Below are 22,237 nucleotides of genomic sequence, written 5' to 3'. Positions count from 1 at the left end.
TTTAGAAATCTCAAATGATCAATTATTCAATGGCACTCACATAATTAAGATATGATGGTTCAAAGTGAAGCTGTGTTTAAGCATTAACTCATGCACAAATTAGTTTAAGAAATGATGAAATTAAGATGTTTGGTGTACAAATTTACCTAATAAACAGAACTTAAATAATTGATTAATTATTAATTTAAAATGATCCACATTTTATTGTATTTATATATAATTATATATCAATTTTTTATTTTTTTTAATATTGGAACTAGACTTTTAATTTATATCATATTAAAAAAAATTGTTAATTGTTGTCATGTCATTCTAAACTATTATACGTTATTCTCGCATCACCCCGTATGGGCTAGGCTCAGTCCAATGGGTCGGCCCAATCACCCAGAGCACGGAAAATCCCGGTGACTTTGTCAAAAGAAATTCGTACACCACCGAAACCCGAAACCCGTAAAGCAAGCATCTTGCGAGCTCCTGGTAAAACCCCCTAACGAGCTCTCAACGATCAACTAACGGGCTCGCTATAAAACCCTCAGTTCGCTGGACCGCCCAAGTCGCTGGCCTAAAACCGTCAGCTCGCATAAGTGACAAAGTTGTTAAGAAGTCAGAGGTAGAGTCCAGTTACTTTACCTGCAAACAGCCCATGCTCCTCATAATGAGGATCCCACTCCCGATTTTATGTAAACGATAAGGGCAGTTTGTCCCCCATTATGTAATCATTGTATTTCTATATATTATCTAAATTGTAAAAACCTCTCAGTATAAATCATATATATCATGAGGGGTAAAGACAGGAAGAATAATCAGACACCGCCATTTTGAAAGAATAATCACAATGCGGTCGTGGAGTAAGCATCGTTCTGACCGAACCACATAAAAAATTCTGGTGTCGATTCACGTCCAAGATCTTTGTTTTCTTCTTCTAGGCACTTTGGACTTACTCACCGTAGCCCAAGACGAATCGAAATCGACTAAAATTGAACGTCGACATAAACTAAATGATATGACCTTAATAAAAGATATGGATTGAATTAGACACTAGATAATGTCAATTTAAGAATATAATACCTTCTATAAAGTAAATATGCACACATCTATTATACACGAAAATATTTTATACAATTCTTTTTGTTTCTATTTTATACTTTTCTTAAAAATACTATTTTCTTGTTTTCGTTTTATATTATATTCATTTTTCAATTCCATTTTCATACAATCTAAGTACACACCAATCAAGATTAATTGTTGATTTATTAAGATACATTAACAATTAATGAGGTATTTTAATTTTTAAAAGAACAAGGGCATATAAATTTAAAATAAATTAAAAATTTGATCATCATAATATTAAGAAAAGTAAGTGCATAATTAAAAACACCAAAAAAGTTAATTTTATTTTTAGAAATTAGCACTAAATACTTTTGAGAGATAAATTAAAAAAATAAAAAAAAACAATTTTTTGTTTGTCTTGCTTGCTCGCTCCCAGACAAAGTCCATCAACGTGACCAACTTACCATACAAAATCCTTAAAATAATTAGAAAGCAGCAAAGTCCATCAACGCGACCGACACTCAAATCATTCGTTGAATTGGACCTCGTCGTCAAGCTCCATCTCTGTCTCACTCTGAACCATGTTAACTCAAGCATGGCCTTTCATGGCGGCGACGATGATGTTCTTTCTGCACATGTGTTTACCAGTGGAGTCCGTCGCCGAAGCTGATCGAATCCTGCGGCTGCCAGGCCAACCACGAGTCAGTTTCCGGCAATTCTCAGGCTACATCACTGTCGACGACAAACAAGACCGAGCTCTCTTCTACTACTTCGTTGAAGCCAAAACCAACCCCGCTTCAAAGCCTCTTGTTCTTTGGTTAACTGGAGGTTAGATGGGTTTAACAGTGAGCTCGAGATTTTAAGTGTTCCGTCAGTAGTGCGTTTCAAGTGGTATAATGGGTTTGATTTTTCAGGGCCTGGTTGTTCCTCCGTTGGAGCCGGAGCTTTCTGCGAGCATGGACCTTTTAAGCCAGCCGGAGACATTCTGGTCAAACATGACTACAGTTGGAATAAGGGTTTCCCTTTTTTTATGTGAATTTGCAGATTTTCTTTTGCTTTCGTGATTCACGAGCTCACAGTATTAAACCTTTTCCTAAAGCTGTTTTCCGATTCTGAAAACAACTGATCGAAAAAGATTTTCTTCTCCTAACAGCGGCGAACATGCTGTACCTGGAGTCGCCGGCCGGAGTTGGGTTCTCTTATTCGGCCAACAAATCCTTCTACTCATCAGTGAACGATGCCATCACGGGTAATTTTCTCCAACTCTTTCTTCAAACATTTTGTAAGTTGACTTATATCATACTGATTTAACAGAAAAAAACTAGGGTTCGAATTCAAACCCGATATATCGGGCTCGGCAGAAAATTACTCCTGATGCATTCACTGATCTACAGAGTCAGATCTTTGATCTACAGAGTCAGATCTATACGTGAGCTGTCCCAGGCTAGAGTCCAAGATAGCCCACAATTAAAATTAATTTTTAATAACAAATTAGTTCAAAAAAAATTACAACCTATCCCAAAATCTGAGATGTACATTTCTACATCTAAATATATATATATATATATACTTCAACCTCCCCTTACATAAATTTTTACATTCGCTCTTGAATAATTAAGACCGGGCTCAAAGCCAACTCGATCATGCCAAAATAATAGCGCCAAAACAGTATTTTAATATTTCATAAATTTTAAGATTCTATTTGATTTAGAATTATATTTCATGTTTGATTACGATTTATTTCTATTAGAATTCTAACTAAATTTTACTTAGAATTTATTTATATTAGTATTCTAATTGAATTTTATTTATAAATGTTAGATGAATTTGGATTAGCCAAACACTATAAATATGCCTAAAATATAGAGTTTATAATCAAGTTTTTTTAATATAAATTTCAGCAATCTATTTAAATTTTTTTTATCAAAACAATCTTGTTTTTATGTTTTCTTAAAAATCAAGCTTTGGCCATTACAATTTGTTCTTTCAAGAGTTTATTTTGATATATTTTTTTTCACACGCGCTACACGCTGCATCAACTCCGATGGTTTCTTAAATCTGAACTCCATCCATCTTGCATGTATGTGTTTATCCCGTTGAGATTACCTAACCAACTACCAACTACTTGTTAGTTAATGTTAATTTTGTTGCTTTATTTCTATTATTTAGTTAGTTTGTTTTCTGTTCCTAGCATTCCTCTTGCCCTCAATATAAAAGTTGAAGGTCCTGTAATACCTGGTAGATTAAATGAGACTTCGGTTCTTTTCTTCTCCATTGATTTTTTTTTTTCTTCAAGCAATGAGTTCTCCAAAGGTTTCTCCATGGTATCAAAGCAGAATGTCGATGCCTTGATTCCGCTCCCTCCTGTGAGTTGATCTCCCTTTGCATGGACAGTCGCATCCTCATGCTTCGTTTATTTTTCTTCTTGTTGACAAGTAATGGTTGCTGCTGTTAGGATGAATGATAACGCGGAGAGGTTTGAAGGTATTGTTGACAACAGAGGTACAACTCCGGTTATAGGAGACGCAATGCACTTACATAGTGGTGATCATCTCGGTATAGTGCTCATCTCCTTTCCTCTCAATGGCACAAATTACACATATTGGTCTAGGGCAATGAGGATAACTCTAGGAGCAAAACATAAGCTCAAGTTTATCAATGGTCGAGTTCGAGTTCCTAAAAAAGGATCATAATTGTTTGAAGTCTGGCAATGCTATGATTATATGGTGCAGTCTTGGATCCTGAACAACATTTCGAAAGATTTAGTCGAGGCTTTCCTATATACTACCACCTCAAAAGAGCTTTGGGATGAAATTGCAGAACACTTCGGAGAAAGCAATGCCCTCTAGCTTATCAAATCCAACGACAGATATCTTCCACTACATAAGACAACTCATTTGTTTCAGTCTATTACACTCAACTCAATAAACTGTGGGATGAGCTTGCAGCCCTAGAGCCACTGCCATCCTGCACTTGTGGGGTAGCACATACCATGGCAGAATTAACCAATCGAAGTAAGTTGATGCAGTTCCTAATAAGGCTAGACGATGGATGCAATAAGATACGAAATCAGATCCTCCTATTTGATCCATTGCCTAGTGTCAATAAGGCCTATTCTATAGTCTTACGGGTGGAATCACAAAGGCACGTCACCTCCTCCTTTGTTGAAAAGAGGGATGCTTCTGCATTACTTGTTACTTGCTAAGAACTCTACCTCTAACACTTATACCTCTTCACAATAAGATAAAAGGACCTCACTAAAAATCCTTTTGCCCTTATTCATGTGGACGTATAGGGACCTTACTCTATTGTATCTATAAGCAGGGCACGGTATTTCCTAACCATTGTAGATGATTTTTCACGGACTACTTGGACCTTTATGATGCAGTAAAAATCCCAAACCAATTCAATCCTAATTCATTTCCTTATCGTGGTCCCAATTTCAATCCAAAGTTCAAATTATCTGGACTAATAATGGCAGTGAGTTTATCAACCATACATGTAATCAGTTGTTTAAAGCTTCTTGTATCATGCACCAACGTACCTATGCTTACACTCCATAACAAAATAGAGTTGTTGAGAGTAAGCACATGCATCTCCTTGATATTGCACGGGCACTATTACATCAGTCATGTGTCCTTAAGGACTTTTGGTCATAATGTATCCTCACTGCCACAAACATCATCAACCAGTTGCCCCCATCGATACTACAATGGAAATCCCCATATCAATTACTATACAACAGAGCCCCAGACTATTCTTACATGCGAGTGTTTGGATGTCTTTGTTTTGCCACTAACACACCAAAGAAAGACAAGTTTGCATCTATATCCTTATTGTCCTTCTTCTTTGAAACCACTTTTCCTTTCCTTCATCTTAATAGGTGAGGTTGACGGGGATTGCTCATGAACTGACTCAAGTGCTGAACTGCATAACTGATATTAGGTCTGGTCAAATTGAAGTACAAGAGCTTACCAAGTAGGTGACGATATTGGTCTGGAGCTGAAAGTAGAGCCCTTTCATTTCTCAGTGTACATTCAAGTTGTTAAGTATCTGCATGAGACATCCTCTACAGGCCTATACTATCCTATTTTTAATAGTCTTATCTCTCAGGGCCTATAGCGATGCCAATTGGGCCTCTTGTGCCTTTTCCCACAGATCTCTTACCGGGTATTGTATTTTGATTGGCGATGCACTGGTGTCTTGAAAAAGAAAAAAAGCAGTCTACTATCTTGCACTCCTCTGCTAAAGCAGAGTATTGGTGTATGGGCTCGACAATTTGTGAGCTTCTCTGGATTTCTTATTTGCTTTAGGAATTCAACATTGCAATATCTAGTCTTATTCCACTCCATTGTGACAACTAGGCAGCCATTCACATCATAGAGAATCTCGTGTTTCATGAACGCACCAAGCACTTGGATATCGATTGCCATTTTGTACGTGATCAGTGCAAGCAAGGCTTCATTTCCCCTATGCACATTTCTTCCTCTGAATAGCTCGAGATGTCTTCACCAAGCCACTAAGCTCAGCTCAACACTGCTGCCTTATTTCCAAGTTGGGTTTGTTGTCCTTGACAATCTCCAACTTGCGCCCGGTGGTATCCAACCACATGTTAGTTAGAAGTTAGTTGATGTTGTTAATTTTGTTGCTTTATTTCTGTTATTCAGTTAGTTTATTTTCTGTTCCTAGCATTCCTCGTGACCTCAATATAAAAGTTGAAGGTCTTGTACATACCTGGTAGATTAAATGAGACTTTTCTTTTCTTCTCCATCGAAGTTTTTTTCTTCTTCAAGCAATGACTTCTCTGAAGGTTTCTTCATATCCCAGTTAGTTTTGTGTCTTCCTGTTTGTGTAGCACGCGACAGCCTCGTCTTTCTCGAGCACTGGTTCAGCCAATTCCCAGAGTACAAGAACAGAGAGTTCTTTATAACAGGGGAGAGTTATGGGGGTACGTAGAAATTATGGTCAGCTTCTACCAGCCCTAACTATTTAAATCGTTAGATGATGAGACGGTAATTAACAATTTAACTATACAGTGAAAGCTCTATTTCTTGATAGGACACTACGTGCCACAGCTGGCGGAGCTCATAATCCGATCCAAAGCACCTTTCAATCTGAAGGGCATAGCAGTGAGTAACACAAAAACTGTCCCTCTGAGTACAGCGTTTGGCCCGCCAGATCATTTTTAACTTTAAGAAACGCTTCTGTGAGTGCAGATAGGGAACCCGCTGTTGGAATTCAACACAGATTTGAACTCGAGGGCGGAGTACTTGTGGTCGCACGGACTGATATCGGATGCGACGTACGAGCTGTGCAACAGCGTCTGCAACTTCTCGCAGATTACAATACAGCAGCAGGCTGGGGGGGCTCTCAGCCCGCCCTGCTCTCGAGTGTGGACCGAAGCTTCAAGAGAGATCAGCACATTCGTCAACACCCACGATGTTATATTGGATGTCTGCTTGTCATCCAACGATTCCCAATCTCAGCTTCTTCATCCACTGGTAAGTAAGGAGTACTTTTCAGGCCATAATCACCAGAAATTCTTGTCGGATAATGAGGAAAATTAATGTGTTATTCTTTTTGTGTTTCAGTTTTAAGTGTTGAGATTTAAATTTATTTTTAATTTTGTGTTTTAAATCTCTATTTTGAGATTACTGAAAACTCATTCTTTTTGTTAACACTTTTTTGCATTTTAAAAATTTTAAACATATTTGTGATAAAAATAGGCAAAATGATTTTTTATTATTTTAATTTTATTTATAAATTTTTTTCTTATTTTAAAAAATACGTTTTCAAAAATATAAAAATAAACACGTTTTTACTGTTTTAAAAAATTAAAAACTAAAAACGATCCGAAAACAATAAAGAGAATAAGACCTAAGTTTCTAAAAAGGAAAACCTCAACTATTTCTGAGTTTTGCATAATTACATCATATTAATTAAAAGGTCCATTAGTAAATGACAATTCTTTCAATGTTTTTTATTACTAGATGACGTGGATTTGGGATATTAAAATTTTTTCTAAGTCCATTTGAGGTGCTTTTCAACAAATAGTGTTATTTTTTTAGAATGGATACACAACTCTTTTGTGTGTTTTTGAAGAAAAGTGTTGGGAGACATTAAATAATTAAAGATTTGTTGGGATATTAAAAGGAATTAAATAATACACCTCATACAAAACCTATTTAAAACACCCCAAAAATTATTTGAGACTTAGATCTATTTCAACATTTTAATGTTACTTTCTTCAAGTTTGAATTAAATATCTATGGTTTGTTTATCCTATGGCTCGGTACATAAATTTTAAACCTCTAATTGACTCTATTTATTACCACATCCTTTATAAACCCATTATGTCTTGTTAGGTGTTTCTGTCTTTCTTTTGTTGCTATCTTTCCCATTTCATTTACTTACCTCTTGGGCGAACCAATAGGTCTTCTCTCTTACTCATCCTTCAACTATATTTATCAAAATTGAATACATTGTCAGGGGGATGCTACAAAGATAGATGTATGTGTGATAGATGAAACTATTTCCTACTTGAATCGAAAAGATGTACAAAAGGCCTTCCATGCCCGACTTGTTGGAGTCGAGCAATGGACCATGTGCAGCAAGTAAGAATCCTCATCCAAAAAACATTCTCTTTTGGATAGAGATAATGGGTCAAATTTCACGAGTCGTCAAAATAAGACGTCAAATGAGAAAAATTTTCATTTTTCCCTTACTTTAACAATCTGAAACAATCTTGTACAACAGGGTGCAGAGGTATGAGGTGCAAAGCCTAGAGATACCCACAATTGGATTACTGGGTTCCCTCGTGAAGTCTGGAATTAGAGTCTTGGTTTACAGGTGGGCAAGCACGAATACCTAAACAAATTATTAATAGAAATAATTTCAAAAATTATGTGAACAATTATTGCCCTCTTTTGCAGTGGGGATCAAGACTCATTGATCCCATTAACAGGGACTCGCAAGCTGGTGAATGGTTTGGCCAAGGAGTTGGGCTTAGACACTAGTGTTCCCTACAGAGCCTGGTTTGAAGGCAGACAGGTTTCCCATTTTCTATTCACTTTAAATATAATTTAATTTCTTCATTATTATATGTTGATGCACACAAAGAAATATGTGTGTGGTGATATGTGTGCCTGTGGTGGTCAAAGAAGGTAGGTTTCTTTCCTTATGTGTAGATATGTACTCTTTCCTTATGTTGTATTTATTGTAGAAGGTAGGTTTCTTTATGTGATTTCTCTACTCTTCTATAAGGGGATTCCATTATGTACATTTCGATTAAGTGAGAAATTATTCCACTCATTGCTTATTTAGTTTCCTATGTGATATCAGAGCTAAGGATACTCGCTTGATCCGCCTAGAACCCTAGTGTGCCTTCATTGCAAAGTTTTTCCTCTATTTCCTCTAAGCCTTCATTGCTTCTTTCTTGTTCAACCAATCAATCTGGTGAACATGTCAGAACTTTCAGAAATTGCTCCCACCTTGACAACTGGAGAATCAACTTCGGTTGAATAGCCCACCAAAACTGGAGATTTGTCGAGTGTGCATCAATCCTACCATCTAGACGATAGGAACTACTTGCAGTGGGCTCAACTCATCAGGACCTTTATCAAAGGCTGTGGAAGATCAGCCAATTGACTGCACCTCCTCCAAAAGACTCATATCCTACTTTTATAGCATGAGATGTTGAGGACTCTCTCATCATGTCTTGGTTGTAGAATGCAATATAGTTTAAAGTTAGTAAGAATTTCATGTTTTTAAGTTCCGCAAAGGAGATCTAGGAAACGGTGAGCTAGACCTACCCAAAGGTTCAAGATGCCTCAGTGATATTTGAGATTAAGACAAAGATTGGCTCTACTAGCCCTCATAGAAATGGTGTGCAGTGCGGATGCTACCACCCTCAATCGAATTTTCGAAAGAGATATGATTGTTGAATTTCCGACAGGCCTAAATCCAGAGTTTGATCTAGTAAGAATTCAGGTTTTTGGTAGAGATAAACTCCCTACTCTCAATGTAGTGTTTGCCATTGTTAGAAGTGAGGAAAATCGAAGAGGTTCCATGCTCAATGAGCATAGCCCTGAAAGTTCTACCTTGATGACTAGCAACAAAGAGGGAGCAAGGTTTAAAGAGGGGAAGTCAGAAGCTCAAACCAATAACTCAGGTTGTGAAGGGCAGTGGTGCACCTACTGCAAAAAACCTAGCCACACTAGGGATTCCTGCTTCAAGCTTCATGGCAAGGAGATTGTTTTGAGCAAGATAGGTGGATTCAAAAATTTAAAGCACCAGGTCTATCTTATACAAGCAAGGAGCAAGAAGAAGTAATTGATAAGACAAAATCCTCTGGAACTGATCTTTATCAATTGAATGCAGAGGAGATTAACAAGCTGAAATCCTTTCTAAGGACAATCTAGGATGGAGCATTATGTTCTCTTGCACTACAAGGTAACTACCTAAACTTTGGTTCTTTTTCAACCTCTAAAATTGGCAGGAATAACATATGGATCCTTAATTCAAGAGCCACTAATCACATGACCCCTAACCTCCACATTTTTCAAACATATGAGCCTCTCGAAACCACCAAACAGATAATCATTGCCGATGGAACTTCAGTTCCCATCACAAGCTAGGGCTAAGTCAATCTTAGTCCTAATTTATCTATTAACCAGGTACTTCATGTACCTAATTTGGCTACCAACCTTATTTCTATTCATCAGCTTACTAAAGAACTAAATTATCATGTTTTCTTCTCTCCTCACATGTATAAATTTTAGGTCAAGGATATAGGGAAGATGATTGTTGTGGTTGAGAAACAAAATGGACTATATGTCTTACAAGGGGAGAGTGATTGTCCTAAAAGGAGACAATTAAGGCTTGCTTGTTTATCCCAATCAACTTTAGATCTCTCCACCATTTGGATCCATCACTTTAGAGTAGGCCATCCCCTATTTGTTTTGTTAAAAGACATGTTTCCCACCTTGTTTAAGACCCTAGACCCTAATAGTTTTCAATGTGATGTGTGTAATGGCTAAACACCATCGAGTGTCATATTCAATCAGCAATAAACCGTTATCTAAGCCATTTTCTTTAGTCCATTCTAATGTTTGAGGGCCATCCAAGATACCAAATTATTCTGGGACAAAACGGCTTATTTCCCTTATAGATAACTGCACTCGCATGTGTTGAATTTTTTTGTTAAAAGATAAGGCTAACATTGGGACTGTCTTGCCCTATTTTTGCAAAATGATTTCCACTCAATTTGGCATATCCATCCAAAAATTTCATACTGATAATGCAAAGGATTATTTCAATAATCACTTACATTAGTTTTCTCAACAAGAGGGGATAGTTCATGAATCTTCCTGCATAAATACTCCACAACAAAATAGAGTAACTGAACGGAAGATGAGACATCTCCTCAATGTGACCAGAACTCTTCTTCACCATCACCATGTCCCTAAACAATTTGGGAGGGAAACTGTTCTAACAACAGCTTATGTGATTAATAGGGTTCCATCTAGGGTCCTAAACAACCAAAGTCCTTTCCAATGTCTAGCATCTTTTTTCCCAAATCTGAGTTTGCATTCCCCTTTACCTCTTAGAGTGGTCGGTTGTGCATGTCTTGTTCACATTCCTAAAGCCAATCGAGACAAACTTGATTCTAGAGCTCATAGATGTGTCTTCCTTGGGTATTCTTCCACCCAAAAAGGCTACAAATGTTACAACTCTACCTCATGAAAGTTCTATGTCTCCAAAGATGTCACATTTGTTGAGTCTCAGCCATTTTTTGGTTCTCCTCAAGTTAGTCCTCAGGGCGAGATTGTAGGCGATGAGGATCAAGACCCTAGGAATTTCTTCCCTAACCTTGAATCAGCAACACCAAGCTCTAGTGAGCTTTGATGGTACCCATCAGCCTCCTAATCTCATTCCTTATTCCTCTCCTCAGCATACTTCTTTACCTAATTCCTCCCATCAAAATGCAAACTACAATGAACAAGTAGTCCGATAGCTGCCTAGTTAGGTTTAACGACTCTCCTTGTGTATTCAAAAGAAGACAATCCCTTAATGATCCTCAGCCTACATCAGCATCAGATCCTAACCCAAGTATGGAATTCACACCTCAGACAATTTCCATTCCATCCCTATCTAATCCTGAACCTAATGATTTGGATCTTCTCAAAGCCATAAAAGCTTCCTAACATCCTTGAATGCTATTGTTATTCCAAAGTCAATAGGGAAGGCTCTAAAAGATCAGAAATGGAAAGAAACAATGTTGGAGGAGATGAGGGCCCTAAATAAAAAACAAACATGTGAATTGGTGTCTAAACCCAAAGGAGTCAAGCCAGTGGGCTGCAGATGGATTTTCAATTTAAAATACAATACTGATGGAACCCTAAAAAGGTATAAGGTAAGGCTGGTGGCCAAAGGCTATACCAAGTCATATGGCATAGACTACCTTGAGACCTTTGCCCTCATAACAAAGATGACCACAATTAGAGTTTTCATATCTCTAGCAGCTAATTTTGGGTGGAAGCTACAACAACTAGATGTAAAAAATGTCTTATTACATGGTGATTTAGAGGAAGAGGTGTTCATGGAGTTATCTCTGAGATTTTAGCAAGAGAGTGTAGGAAACGTATGCAAACATAAGAAGGCTTTATATGGGGCTCAAATAGTCCCTACGAGCCTAGTTTGGCAGGTTTTCTAAAGCCATGAAATATATGGGGTACCATCATAGTAAAGGAAATCATACTCTCTTCATCAAGTATGTGGGTGATAAGATAACTACCTTACTAATTTATGTTGATGACATTGTGCTTACAAGAAATAATGAAGAAGACCAGTAGATTCTCAAGAAAAATTTAGTCAAGGAATTTGAAATTAAGGACCTTGGTGTTGTACAATATTTTTTAAGGATTGAAGTAACATACTCTAAGGTATGGATTTTCTTGTCTCAACGTAAGTATAAACTTAATTTGCTAGCTAAAACAGGTATGATAGGGGGAAAATAAGCCAGCATACCAGTAGATCTTAACATCAAATTGCAAGAGAATCCTAATGGAAAGGCAGTGGATAAGGGCAAGTTCCAACAGTTAGTGGGTAGGCTGATATATCTCTCTCACACTAGGCCTGGCAAACCATTTGCTATCAGCCTAATGAGTCAATTCATACACAACCCAACCGAGAAACACATGCATCTAGTAAGGAGGATCTTGAACTACCTAAAGGCCACACTGGGCAAAGGTATTCTATTTGCACCAGGGGCTGATTTAAATATCAAAGGATTTATAAATGCAAATTATGGAGGATCTCTAGTTAACAGGAGATCTAAAACTAGATATTGTATGTTCTTAGGAGGCAATTTGGTGTCATGGAGAAGTAAGAAGCAAGAAGTTGTGACAAGATCAAGTGCTGAGGTAGAATTCAAGGCTATGACCCTTGGTTTGTATGAGTTGTTATGGTTGCAAATTATCCTAGAGAATTTGAAGGTCAAGGTGTAAGGTCCCATTAAACTTTTGTGTGATAATCAATTAGTTATTAGTATTGTTCATAATCCTATTCAACATGACACGACAAAACATATAAAAATAAATCAACACTTCATTAAGAAAAAATTGGATTTTGGCCTATTTTTGATTCCCTACGTGTCATCAGAAAATTAAGTGGCGAATGTTCTTACTAAAAGGCTGATTGTCAAAAGATTTGAAAACTTAATAGGCAAGCTGGGAATGACAGACATTTGCCCAGTGTCAAAGAATGTAGTAGATCTTTAGATGCCTTCCTAATTTGGAATAGGAAATTTCCTAAGGAAAGATTCCTAATAATGTAGATATGTATTATTTCCTTATGTTGTATTTATTGTAGAAGGTAGGTTTCTTTATGTGATTTCTCCACTCCTCTATAAGAGGATCCCATTATGTACATTCCCATTATGTGAGAAATTATTCCACTCATTGCTTATTCAGTTTCCTGCATTATATGATCATATTAAGTCTATTACATTACATCAATTGCATAAATTTTAAGTCTCTAATTATTTTATCCTTACCATACATATACTCAGATTTATGCTTAAGTATTTCTTACCAAGCTCGTTTTGTGAGACTTGTTTCCATTCTATACCCTGTTTTACATATATTATGTCAATTTTTTCTTCACGAGTTTGAATTATTTTAATTTTATCTCACATATTTTATCTTTCAACGAACACTATTATAACTTCATTTGTTTAATTTAAGATTTATTTTTGTTTTTTATTGCATAGCTATACCCACTCCCGTATTCCCACATGTTAATACATATTGATTCCCCGATAAATTAATCCAAGTAATAAAAGCACGTGGTCTCGTAGTCATCCAACATAACTTTTCTTCATCTAGAGATACTTCTCCACTAACCAATAGTCATCCCACCTTATAAATTCAATAAATAAAATTTAAAAACATCATTCACACTTCTTGTTTGGTATGGTAACAAACTTACAACCCATTTACCTTGCGTCCTTGCAAATTATCGCATTATTTATGGCATCTGATCCATACAGAAATCTAGAAACAAGACGGGTAGCTAATTTGGGTGAAATTGTGGGTTAATTTGCAAGCTGCAGGTTGCTGGATGGACACAGGTTTATGGGGATATACTGACGTTTGCGACGGTGAGAGGAGGGGCTCATGAAGCGCCATTTTCGCAGCCAGAGAGGTCGCTTGCTCTCTTCTATGCTTTCTTGGCTGCAAAGCCACTCCCTGTGGCTGTGCCATCCACTACCACTAAGCCTATTCACTAGAAAAATCTATGGATGCATCTTATAACTTGATCTCTTCCTTTTGTTCAATTATTAGCAAGAGCTCTAAGACTTGCTCTCTCCGTATTGTCTTGAAGCACAATAAGCAAATACACAAGATATATACAGGACAGAGAGTTGCTTAGTTTTAACAATAATGAGTGTATCGATAAGAATTTCTAGTAGAGTTTCTAATATGAAACAAAACCAAATCTCATTCAAGCTTCAAAATAAGTTTACCCTCTTCTTACAAAATACATCATAGGGTTTAAATAACATCTTGAGTTTCGATTTAATATATTTAATAATACTAAAAATACTAAATTGATTCTAATCTCTCGAAAAACAAAAGACGTGTATAAAATCGACCCTCAATGATCATTAGCAAGGGATTAATACACCCTTTATAATGTCCCTACTAGGTCTTCAATTACCCCTTAAACTAATTTCCCTTTCAATCGTCAAATTTATTGTTTCTAATTCGTTTGAGGCCTTTAAGTTAGATTTGTAAGTAGCTATCCCATGAGACTTATCGTCCATGGGGTAAGACAAGATAGGGACAATGTCTCACAAAAATACATAATTTTGGAATAACCGTTCTTGTGTGACTCTTAGTGCTCGTGCACTCAATTACACTAGGGAAAATAAATCGCAGTTAGGCCTTTAGCCTTTGCGCATGGCGAAAATCGAACTTACAACCCACTGAAATGACATCAACATATTACTCATCTGACCACTCGATTTATACGCTAAAAGCACAAAAATACGTAATCTTGTGAGATGTTTTGATGGTAAAATATTAAAATCATAATCATATTAAGTCATCGTTCAACTAGAAACTATCTTCATTCCCCCATCAGTTTGATTCAATTAATTTCATGGGCATCAATAATCATGTTATCCAACATATTATTCTAAATTTTATATTTTTAACATTATAAATTTATATTTTTTTTATTTATATGTGGTATCAAATGAAAAATGATAACTTAGTGTGCTGGCCCACCAAGGATTGGTGGGCTAGACCTGCAAGAGCTAGCGAGGGCTTTGATGTCTTTTTCTCTCTTTTTATGATATTGACACCTTTAATTCTACCTACAAAAAAAGTTTAAAGTTTCTGGTTTTAAAAACAAGAAAAAGGGAAAAAAAAAAAGAAAAAAATAAAACATAATTTGGGGTGCCATTGGGGTTGAACTGTAACAGGATCTATCCCAGCAACCAAACTCTCAATAGAAGTATATGTACCCCCCCCCAAAAAAAGCTAAAACATCAACTATGACAGCTACAAAATGACACATTTAGGGCATCTTCTCTTTATTATTTTTAAGTAGTTTTTAATTTTTAATTTTTTAAAAAAATGAAAACGTGTTTACTTTCATATTTTCAAAAACGTATTTTCACAAATAAGAAAAAATTTTGTAAGGAAAACTCAAAACAAGAAAAAGTCATTTTAACTATTTTCATCACAAACATGTTCAAAATTTTCAAAAGGCAAAAAATGCTACAAACAAAAAGAACGTATTTTTAGTAATCTTAAAATAGACACTTAAAATATAAAATTGAAAATAAATTTAAAATTAAAAATAAAAAACTGACAGACGGAGATAATAGTATCTTCTCCTTCTAGTAGAAAACTTTAACAATTCATTAATCAACAGAAGCCAAGGAACAAGACTATATGGCAAAACAAGAATGGTATCTGGTCAAGAACAATTAGATGGTAAAAACACCTCAAACAAGAAAAATTGGGCATCAACTGACTAAGAGAAACTCAGAAGGCCAAAAACATGAAAGATAGAAACAAAAATGGCACAATAATAAGGGTAAGCAACAAGAAATGTAACAATAAACAAACAACTGAATTCTCTGCCATGCATAATAAAGAATCAATGAGATATTGGAACAACAGCATAACTAATAAACAGAAAAAACCGAAAAAAGGAAAGTGAAAAGTATCAAGTTAAATACCTCCAATATTGTTGGATAGAAGAAATGATTTGAGATCTGAAGGACACAAGGCCATGTCTGTACAAATTTGGCGTAGCCGTAAAATTATACCTAGCACAGTTGAGTAATCGCTTGTAACACTACAAGCGTGGATATGGTACCGAACAACACCCTTGGCCTCATTTTCCATCAGATCATACAGCTCCCACTCTTCAGCTGAAAGTTCCACTAAACAGGTTTCCATAGTTTTAGGTGGCAACCCAATTAAAGCCTTGTCTTTTGTTCTCCACAGTGAAATGGTTGCCATTAGAACCTAATTCACATTAAGCGCAATGAATGAGAAGCGTTATCGGGTGAAAAAATACCCAAGCAATTAAAATCTAAAACAAAAGAAAGCAAAAGAAAATTAAAAGCACGTGTAGCACAAATTGAACTGACTATACAATTCCAAGAAGTCCATTGAAGACTATGTTATAGAAGCTTAAGATGACTCAGCAATCTTTGTCATCTTTAATCCTGCTCCAAGAGACTATAATTTTGTTTTTTCCAATATAATACTTATCATTTCCTTTTCAGATAGCATTCTGATTAACTCCTAAAGTAGCATAAAAGAATTGAAAAGTTTTATTACACATCTCTTTGCTTTTTATTTCTTGATGTAGCATGATCTATCCCAGCAGCATAGCTGGAATCACATAATCTTCCATCCATATCAATTCAATCCATAAACTGATGGGCTGCATTACTGCTAATCACCATGCCAAGAGAAATATCCCCACCCCAAACTGAGAAGCCTCCAGTGGTCATGTGGAAATGCAAAACCTTGGTTGCTGGACCAATTAAATTTATTCAACTGTAGTAACTAATGTTAATAGAGGCTTGGCTTTTGGAATATTCATAGCATGGCAGATTGATCCACAAAGCAGAGAAATGTCCAACATAATAGCAGGAAGACATTTCCCAAGTTAACAGAAAAGAATCTCACAACATCTAATGTGCCAATTCTAAATTCAACAAGGAAGGCAACACCTATGGGATTAAGAAACAAATAGAATGTGTTATTACCTGCAAGGGCAAAAGCCCTTTCTCATTTCCGTGAGATGGTGGCCTCTGAACCAAGCTATTCCAGTTGCTTTTAATTGAGAAAGGTTCAAACCTCAAGAATGCGATGAGAGAGAATAAATCCAATGAGCCATTTTGTATTGGTGTCCCTGTCACAACCCACCTCCGCATGGCATTCAGGCTAGTAACAGCAAGGCTTTGTTGGGAATTTGCATTCTTAATCACGTGTGCCTCTTCCAGAATCACTCGCCACCACTTTATCTTCTTCATAGGTAATCCATCCCCAGGTTCTTCACAGGCAAGAGTCCTATAGGTTGTTAAAACAATGTCATACTTGTGAAGCTCCTGTACATCTTTTGTCCGTTCCCCATAACACATATACACCTTAAACTTTCCCGGTCTAGTGTGTTCTTCCAACTGTTGTCACCCATGTCGAAAACATAGAGGGAGGACACACAATTAGTGTTGGTTTTAAAGTTGAAGCATCAGCACAACCATCTAATCCACCAACAGATTTTCCTTTCACTATTTTATAAAATTGGGTATCTTCAGTCTTTTTTGTCTTCCGTGAACTACTATCATTTTTACTTACCCTCCCCCTCTTCAACTTCTTGCTACCCAAAACAACCAATTTATCATCCTTCCCATCTGACCCCTCACTTTATTCTGCATTTTATCTACTGCTATTAACTGAAAAGGGACTTGCACAACCACATTTATCAATGGCAATCAAAGAAAGCAATGTGAGAGTTTTACCCAACCCCATGTCATCCGCAAAAATTCCACCCTGTAGAGGTTCAGGCAGGGTACGGGTCTGATAGTTAGTCTAACACATTGACATAAGCACCATCTTTCTCCTCCCAGAATGGAGGCAACTCGCAAGAATTCTCCCTATGAACCATCCACCCCAAGCCTTCCTTCTGGTGCAAGAAAAGCTCCGATTTGATAACTTCTTTGGGTGGCTCCAGCGCCTCCATTGCTGATTTCTTACTGACATTCTCGTCCACCAGTTTAAATGTCTCAACCACGCTCGTTTCGTCCGGGCCGGCCTTCCTCTCCTTAAACACAACCGCCTGCGACAAGGTAAAAGACGCGTAGTTGCTCGAAATCAACTGCAAGCCACCTTGCGAAATCGCAGACTTGACTCTGGAAAAGGCCTCCCTGAAGGCAAATATATGGATTTGAACCGAAATCTTGAAGCGGTTACACCTCGCCGGAGTGTTGGGAAGAATGCCTTCGGCGGTGATCAAATTCTGGTCCACCAACGGCCCGAGAACCATCGCCGCATAGCGCTCCAATTGGCCCATCTGAACCGTCCTGGTGCTGAGCACCTTAATCGCGTTTGGGTCGTAGGGATTCAAGGGCTAGCGGACCAGACACACTATTTCCCGGCCGCTGATCTTGCCGTTGTATTACTGCAAGCCGATGATGTTCGCTATGACAAAATAGAGGAAGTAGGTCTCCGACGAATGAGACGTCGGAGCCGTTTCGCCGCCGCCGCCGCCGCCGCCGCCATCATAGTCCATGTCTCCAGGCCACCGCTCAAAACTCATGAAAAACCCTACCTGATCGCTTTTGACGTCCGATCCCATCCGATGCCTCCAGAGTTTGGATTGAGAATCAGAAGTTTCCTTAGGGTTTTGCTGGCCGGCCGTTTCTCCACCATTTTCCGTTCGGTGTTTGAAGAGAGTTGTGTTTCCGGAAAGAATAATGCTAGATGTACATCACTTTTGTACATCTTAGACTACATAAGGGGGTATTATGATCAAAATACCCCTCGCTTCACATGCGTTTCACGTACCTCTATGCGCTTCATGTGAGACTTTTTTATCATTGGTACACATTTATGTAGCTCAAGGTATACACAAATGTGTACCAATAACATTTTTCTTTCGAAAAAAGGAAAGGCGATTTTGGGGAGAGAATTTGCAAGTGATAGCACAATTGTAACGGACGAATGGGTGTATATTCTTATATTATTATTACTATTATTATAATCATTTTGTGTATGTATATATCCACGTCATCATTTTGTGACTGGTGAGTGTCAATTTTTTGCACCCCTTTAACGGGGGTGCACGTCATCCCTCTTAATTTTGTGAGGTTTTCATCTCTTTTTTTTCTGTTCTCTGCTTCCTTTTTCTCCTCTCGCCACATTCTTGCCAATGCTGCCACTACCAATGCTACTGCCTTGCCTTGCCGATCATTACTACATCCTCCCTCACCACAAAAAGGGAGGATACAATAGTGGTTAGCATACAGGCAATAAGGCGAGGCAAAGCAAGACGGCACAAATGGCAAGTGAAAGGCAAGGCAGCGATAGGGGAGGCGACGACAAAAAGAAAGGATGTAGCGGCGAGAAAGTCAACGACGAGAGCAAGAGAAGAAAAGAGAGAGAAACAACTTGGGGAGAAAGACCCCCCCTAAAAAAAAAAAAAAAAAATTTGACCAGGGGTGCACAAAATCACACTCTTAGTTGGTTGGTTCACAAGCAAAAATCTTCTTAATTGCCACCTATATGGTAACAATGCGTTGCATTAATAACGTTTTCCATCTTGTGTTGAATTTAGAATTGGCATAGAATAAATTCCTATAATGCACACTCAATAGTACACAATGTAGGCAGTATTTGTTTGTCTTTGGGGGCTTAAATGAAGCCCAATTTCTCTCTTAAAAGTATTTTGGGCTAGGTTCTTCCATGTTACTAGAGAAATTGAGTAATATTACTTATCAACTTAGCATTATACAAATTGAGTAATATTACTTATCAACTTAGCATTATACATCTTAGATGTTGCTAGGTTCCCTTATTGGTCCTACTCATTAATTCTTGGGAGTGTGCCATTGTGTATCATCAAGCCAACAAATCACGCATTTTAGGTAAGTACATAGGAATTTATGTGCAAACTCTCTTGAATCTTAATGATAGAGAAGGTCCTTATAGTCTCTAATCAATAGGCTAACCTTAGAGGTCACATACAATCACTTTCACTATCACATGAAAAGAACAAGGGTAGCAATTTTCAATAAAAAAAAAAAAATTATACATGGATAGTACTAATCTATTGGCTTGCGGGCCCACAACTTGATACCGAACCTGACCCCTTGACTAGAGCTTAGCCCAAGAAGCTCAGATAGCCTTTCCATATAAGCTGAGATCATTTTGTCAGTAATGGATCCTATCAACTCCGAACAACTCGCACATTGATCCTCATCAACCCGTAATCTTCATCAAATTTGAGATCCTCAAAGATGATCCTTATCACCACCATGTATCTTATCCCTCTATCCTCCCACGATGGTCGACGACACACAAGGCACCTTGTAACAACCCCCACTTCCCCGCGCATGCTATTATTCTCGAGATTTCTTTTTTTTCTTTTTTCACAAACTCCTCAATGTAAAATCCCCATATATAAATACACTTAGCATTTCATATGATAAGCTAAGGAATTGTAACTTAAACACTTGCGAAATCTAGAATCGAAACTTGAAGGATATCGTAATTTCATATAGACACAAACATACACTACTGTTCTCAATAAACAATAAATTACAATATTCGGTAAGTGATATAACATATAAAACTAGTTTTAAAAATAGGGAATAACATGAATTCAAATTAAATTATGCTTCAGCCACTCATTTTCCCTTTTTACTGCTCGATTCACTTGGATCATGGAATATTCCAGGAATAAAAGTCCAAATTAGAAATTGAATCTTCAAAGTGAAGGTTAAAATAAATTTCATGAATGAATGGTGCATGGACATAAATAAATCGACACCCTAGCATAGCTTTCACTAGCATTCTAGTCCTGATGCGAAACCCTAGGGAATCATCCCGACAACTGTCATTTTGGGAAAAATCTATCCCTGCCGCAAGAAACTCCTATGATTTCTGACAATTCTTACTTAAGGAAACGTAGCTACGCTACTAGGGCAACATCTCATCCCACTATGGTCAACATGGATGGTACAATTATCGATATGTCAATAATATTATGCTCAATGCATTATCACTATTATCGAGGCAATATAAATGAATATGTATATGTATAACAAAATGCACATAAATCCCATAAACTGGGCAAATCCTTTGTAAATTCCATACTCACTTAAGCAAATATACTACATGTAATATTTTTTCAAAAAATCAATCATCTTGATTTAACTTTTTAGGCTTTCTCGGTATGCATGTTCTAACCTCGAAACTCATGCCATGACAATTTCTTGGCCAAATTTTTTGAAAAATTAATAAAACTCAATTTCTTAATTTTTCAAAATTTTTTGATTTTGTTTTTCATTTTCCCTCTATTTTTCCTTTTTTCTCTTTTTTTCTTATTTTTTTTTCTATTTTTCTCTTACCTCACGCGCCAACACCCACGCACCCGAAGTCGGTCGTCTTCTTTGATGATCCTCTCGCCACCAGTGACATGGTTTGCTCTGATTCCTTTGATTTTTCTTCCCCTCCTGACTTGATTTTTCCTCTTGAACACGATGGAACCACCCTTAGCTTGAAATTCCAACCAAAGCTCCCTCAATTTTGTCGTTTAATGCTCGGCTTTGGTGACTCATGATTTTCTGGCCAAGCTTCGAAACTATCTCAAATTAACACGAAAACTCTCCAAATTCTCCAGAAATGATCTCTAACCTTCTAAGAACTAAAGCCCATTATCAAAACCTCTCGATTTTTCCCAAAACGCTTGAATTTTTCCATTGAAACTTGATGAAAACCCTCAGCCTCAACCCTGGCTATTTATAGCAGTTTTTGACCGTTTCTCCGACCAATCAGGTTGCCCCACAGCCTTAAACTCATCCTTAGGCCATTATGGCCTGGTCCCTCTTTCTTATCGGTGATTTGACATCAATGTTTGGCGATCGCACTGTGGCTGCTAATTTTTGCAGTGTTCACACTGCAATTTTGTTGTTTGGTCATTCATCTTTAATTCTTTGACACTTTGGCCCCTTGCCCTCAAGTTCCAAAAAATTATAATTAGTCCCTATGACTTTGAAAAATTATACTTTTACCTCAATAACTTTAAAAAATTATACTTTTACCCCAATAACTTTGAAAAATTACACTTCTGGCCCAATAAAAATTACACTTAAGCCCATAAAATTTTTTAAGTATTACACATGTTCATCTCTACATAAATCAGTCTGATCATAGGCCAAGGTATGTTTTTTCCAAGTCTTACCCTCACTCTGTTATTTTGAACCTTCACTGACTTGAGCATTAGAGTGTTTGTAGATGCCAGTCATCCTCGCTTGACCGCGACATTTCGTCGCCATTGCAGCCAATCTTGCCAACCCCATTGGGCTAGAATGAACAATATATCAGAATTTATGTCTAGAAAATCGCCTTCAAGCTGACATATTCCTACGAGGAAG

The 22,237-nt window shown here is 37.2% G+C and overlaps 1 protein-coding gene and 1 pseudogene across 2 annotated transcripts; one reads left to right on the top strand and one right to left on the bottom strand.

The window, feature by feature from the left end:
* Positions 1–18,765, bottom strand: part of LOC127788288 (putative SWI/SNF-related matrix-associated actin-dependent regulator of chromatin subfamily A member 3-like 1) — a 39,047-nt pseudogene extending 20,282 nt beyond the window's left edge.
* LOC127788289 (serine carboxypeptidase-like 45) lies at positions 1,537–14,054 on the top strand. Of its 2 annotated transcripts, none has more exons than XM_052316412.1 (10): positions 1,537–1,878; positions 1,965–2,066; positions 2,204–2,299; positions 5,906–5,998; positions 6,109–6,179; positions 6,267–6,551; positions 7,540–7,664; positions 7,807–7,899; positions 7,983–8,100; positions 13,658–14,054. In XM_052316412.1, the coding sequence occupies exons 1-10, from the start codon at positions 1,632–1,634 to the stop codon at positions 13,838–13,840; spliced, it is 1,413 nt and encodes a 470-aa protein (XP_052172372.1). In that variant the 5' UTR covers positions 1,537–1,631; the 3' UTR covers positions 13,841–14,054. The 2 variants fall into 2 exon arrangements, with proteins under 2 accessions (XP_052172372.1, XP_052172373.1); XM_052316413.1 differs by having other exon boundaries at positions 1,538–1,878; positions 13,664–14,054.
* Positions 18,766–22,237: the final 3,472 nt, after the last annotated feature.

Source organism: Diospyros lotus, chromosome 13 (genome assembly GCF_014633365.1).
Source record: "Diospyros lotus cultivar Yz01 chromosome 13, ASM1463336v1, whole genome shotgun sequence".
Classification (NCBI taxonomy): domain Eukaryota; kingdom Viridiplantae; phylum Streptophyta; class Magnoliopsida; order Ericales; family Ebenaceae; genus Diospyros; species Diospyros lotus.
Note: the sequence above shows the minus strand (reverse complement) of the source record. Positions and strands in the feature narration are given on the sequence as shown.

What these genes read in the sequence shown, in the direction of transcription:
- LOC127788289 (XM_052316412.1), top strand. Translation starts at nt 1,632, where the DNA reads ATGTTAACTCAAGCATGGCCTTTCATGGCGGCGACGATGATGTTCTTT. An exon ending in TGACTACAGTTGGAATAAGG is followed by an intron (nt 2,067 to 2,203) that starts GTTTCCCTTTTT and finishes TTCTCCTAACAG; the next exon opens with CGGCGAACATGCTGTACCTG. An exon ending in TCAATCTGAAGGGCATAGCA is followed by an intron (nt 6,180 to 6,266) that starts GTGAGTAACACA and finishes CTGTGAGTGCAG; the next exon opens with ATAGGGAACCCGCTGTTGGA.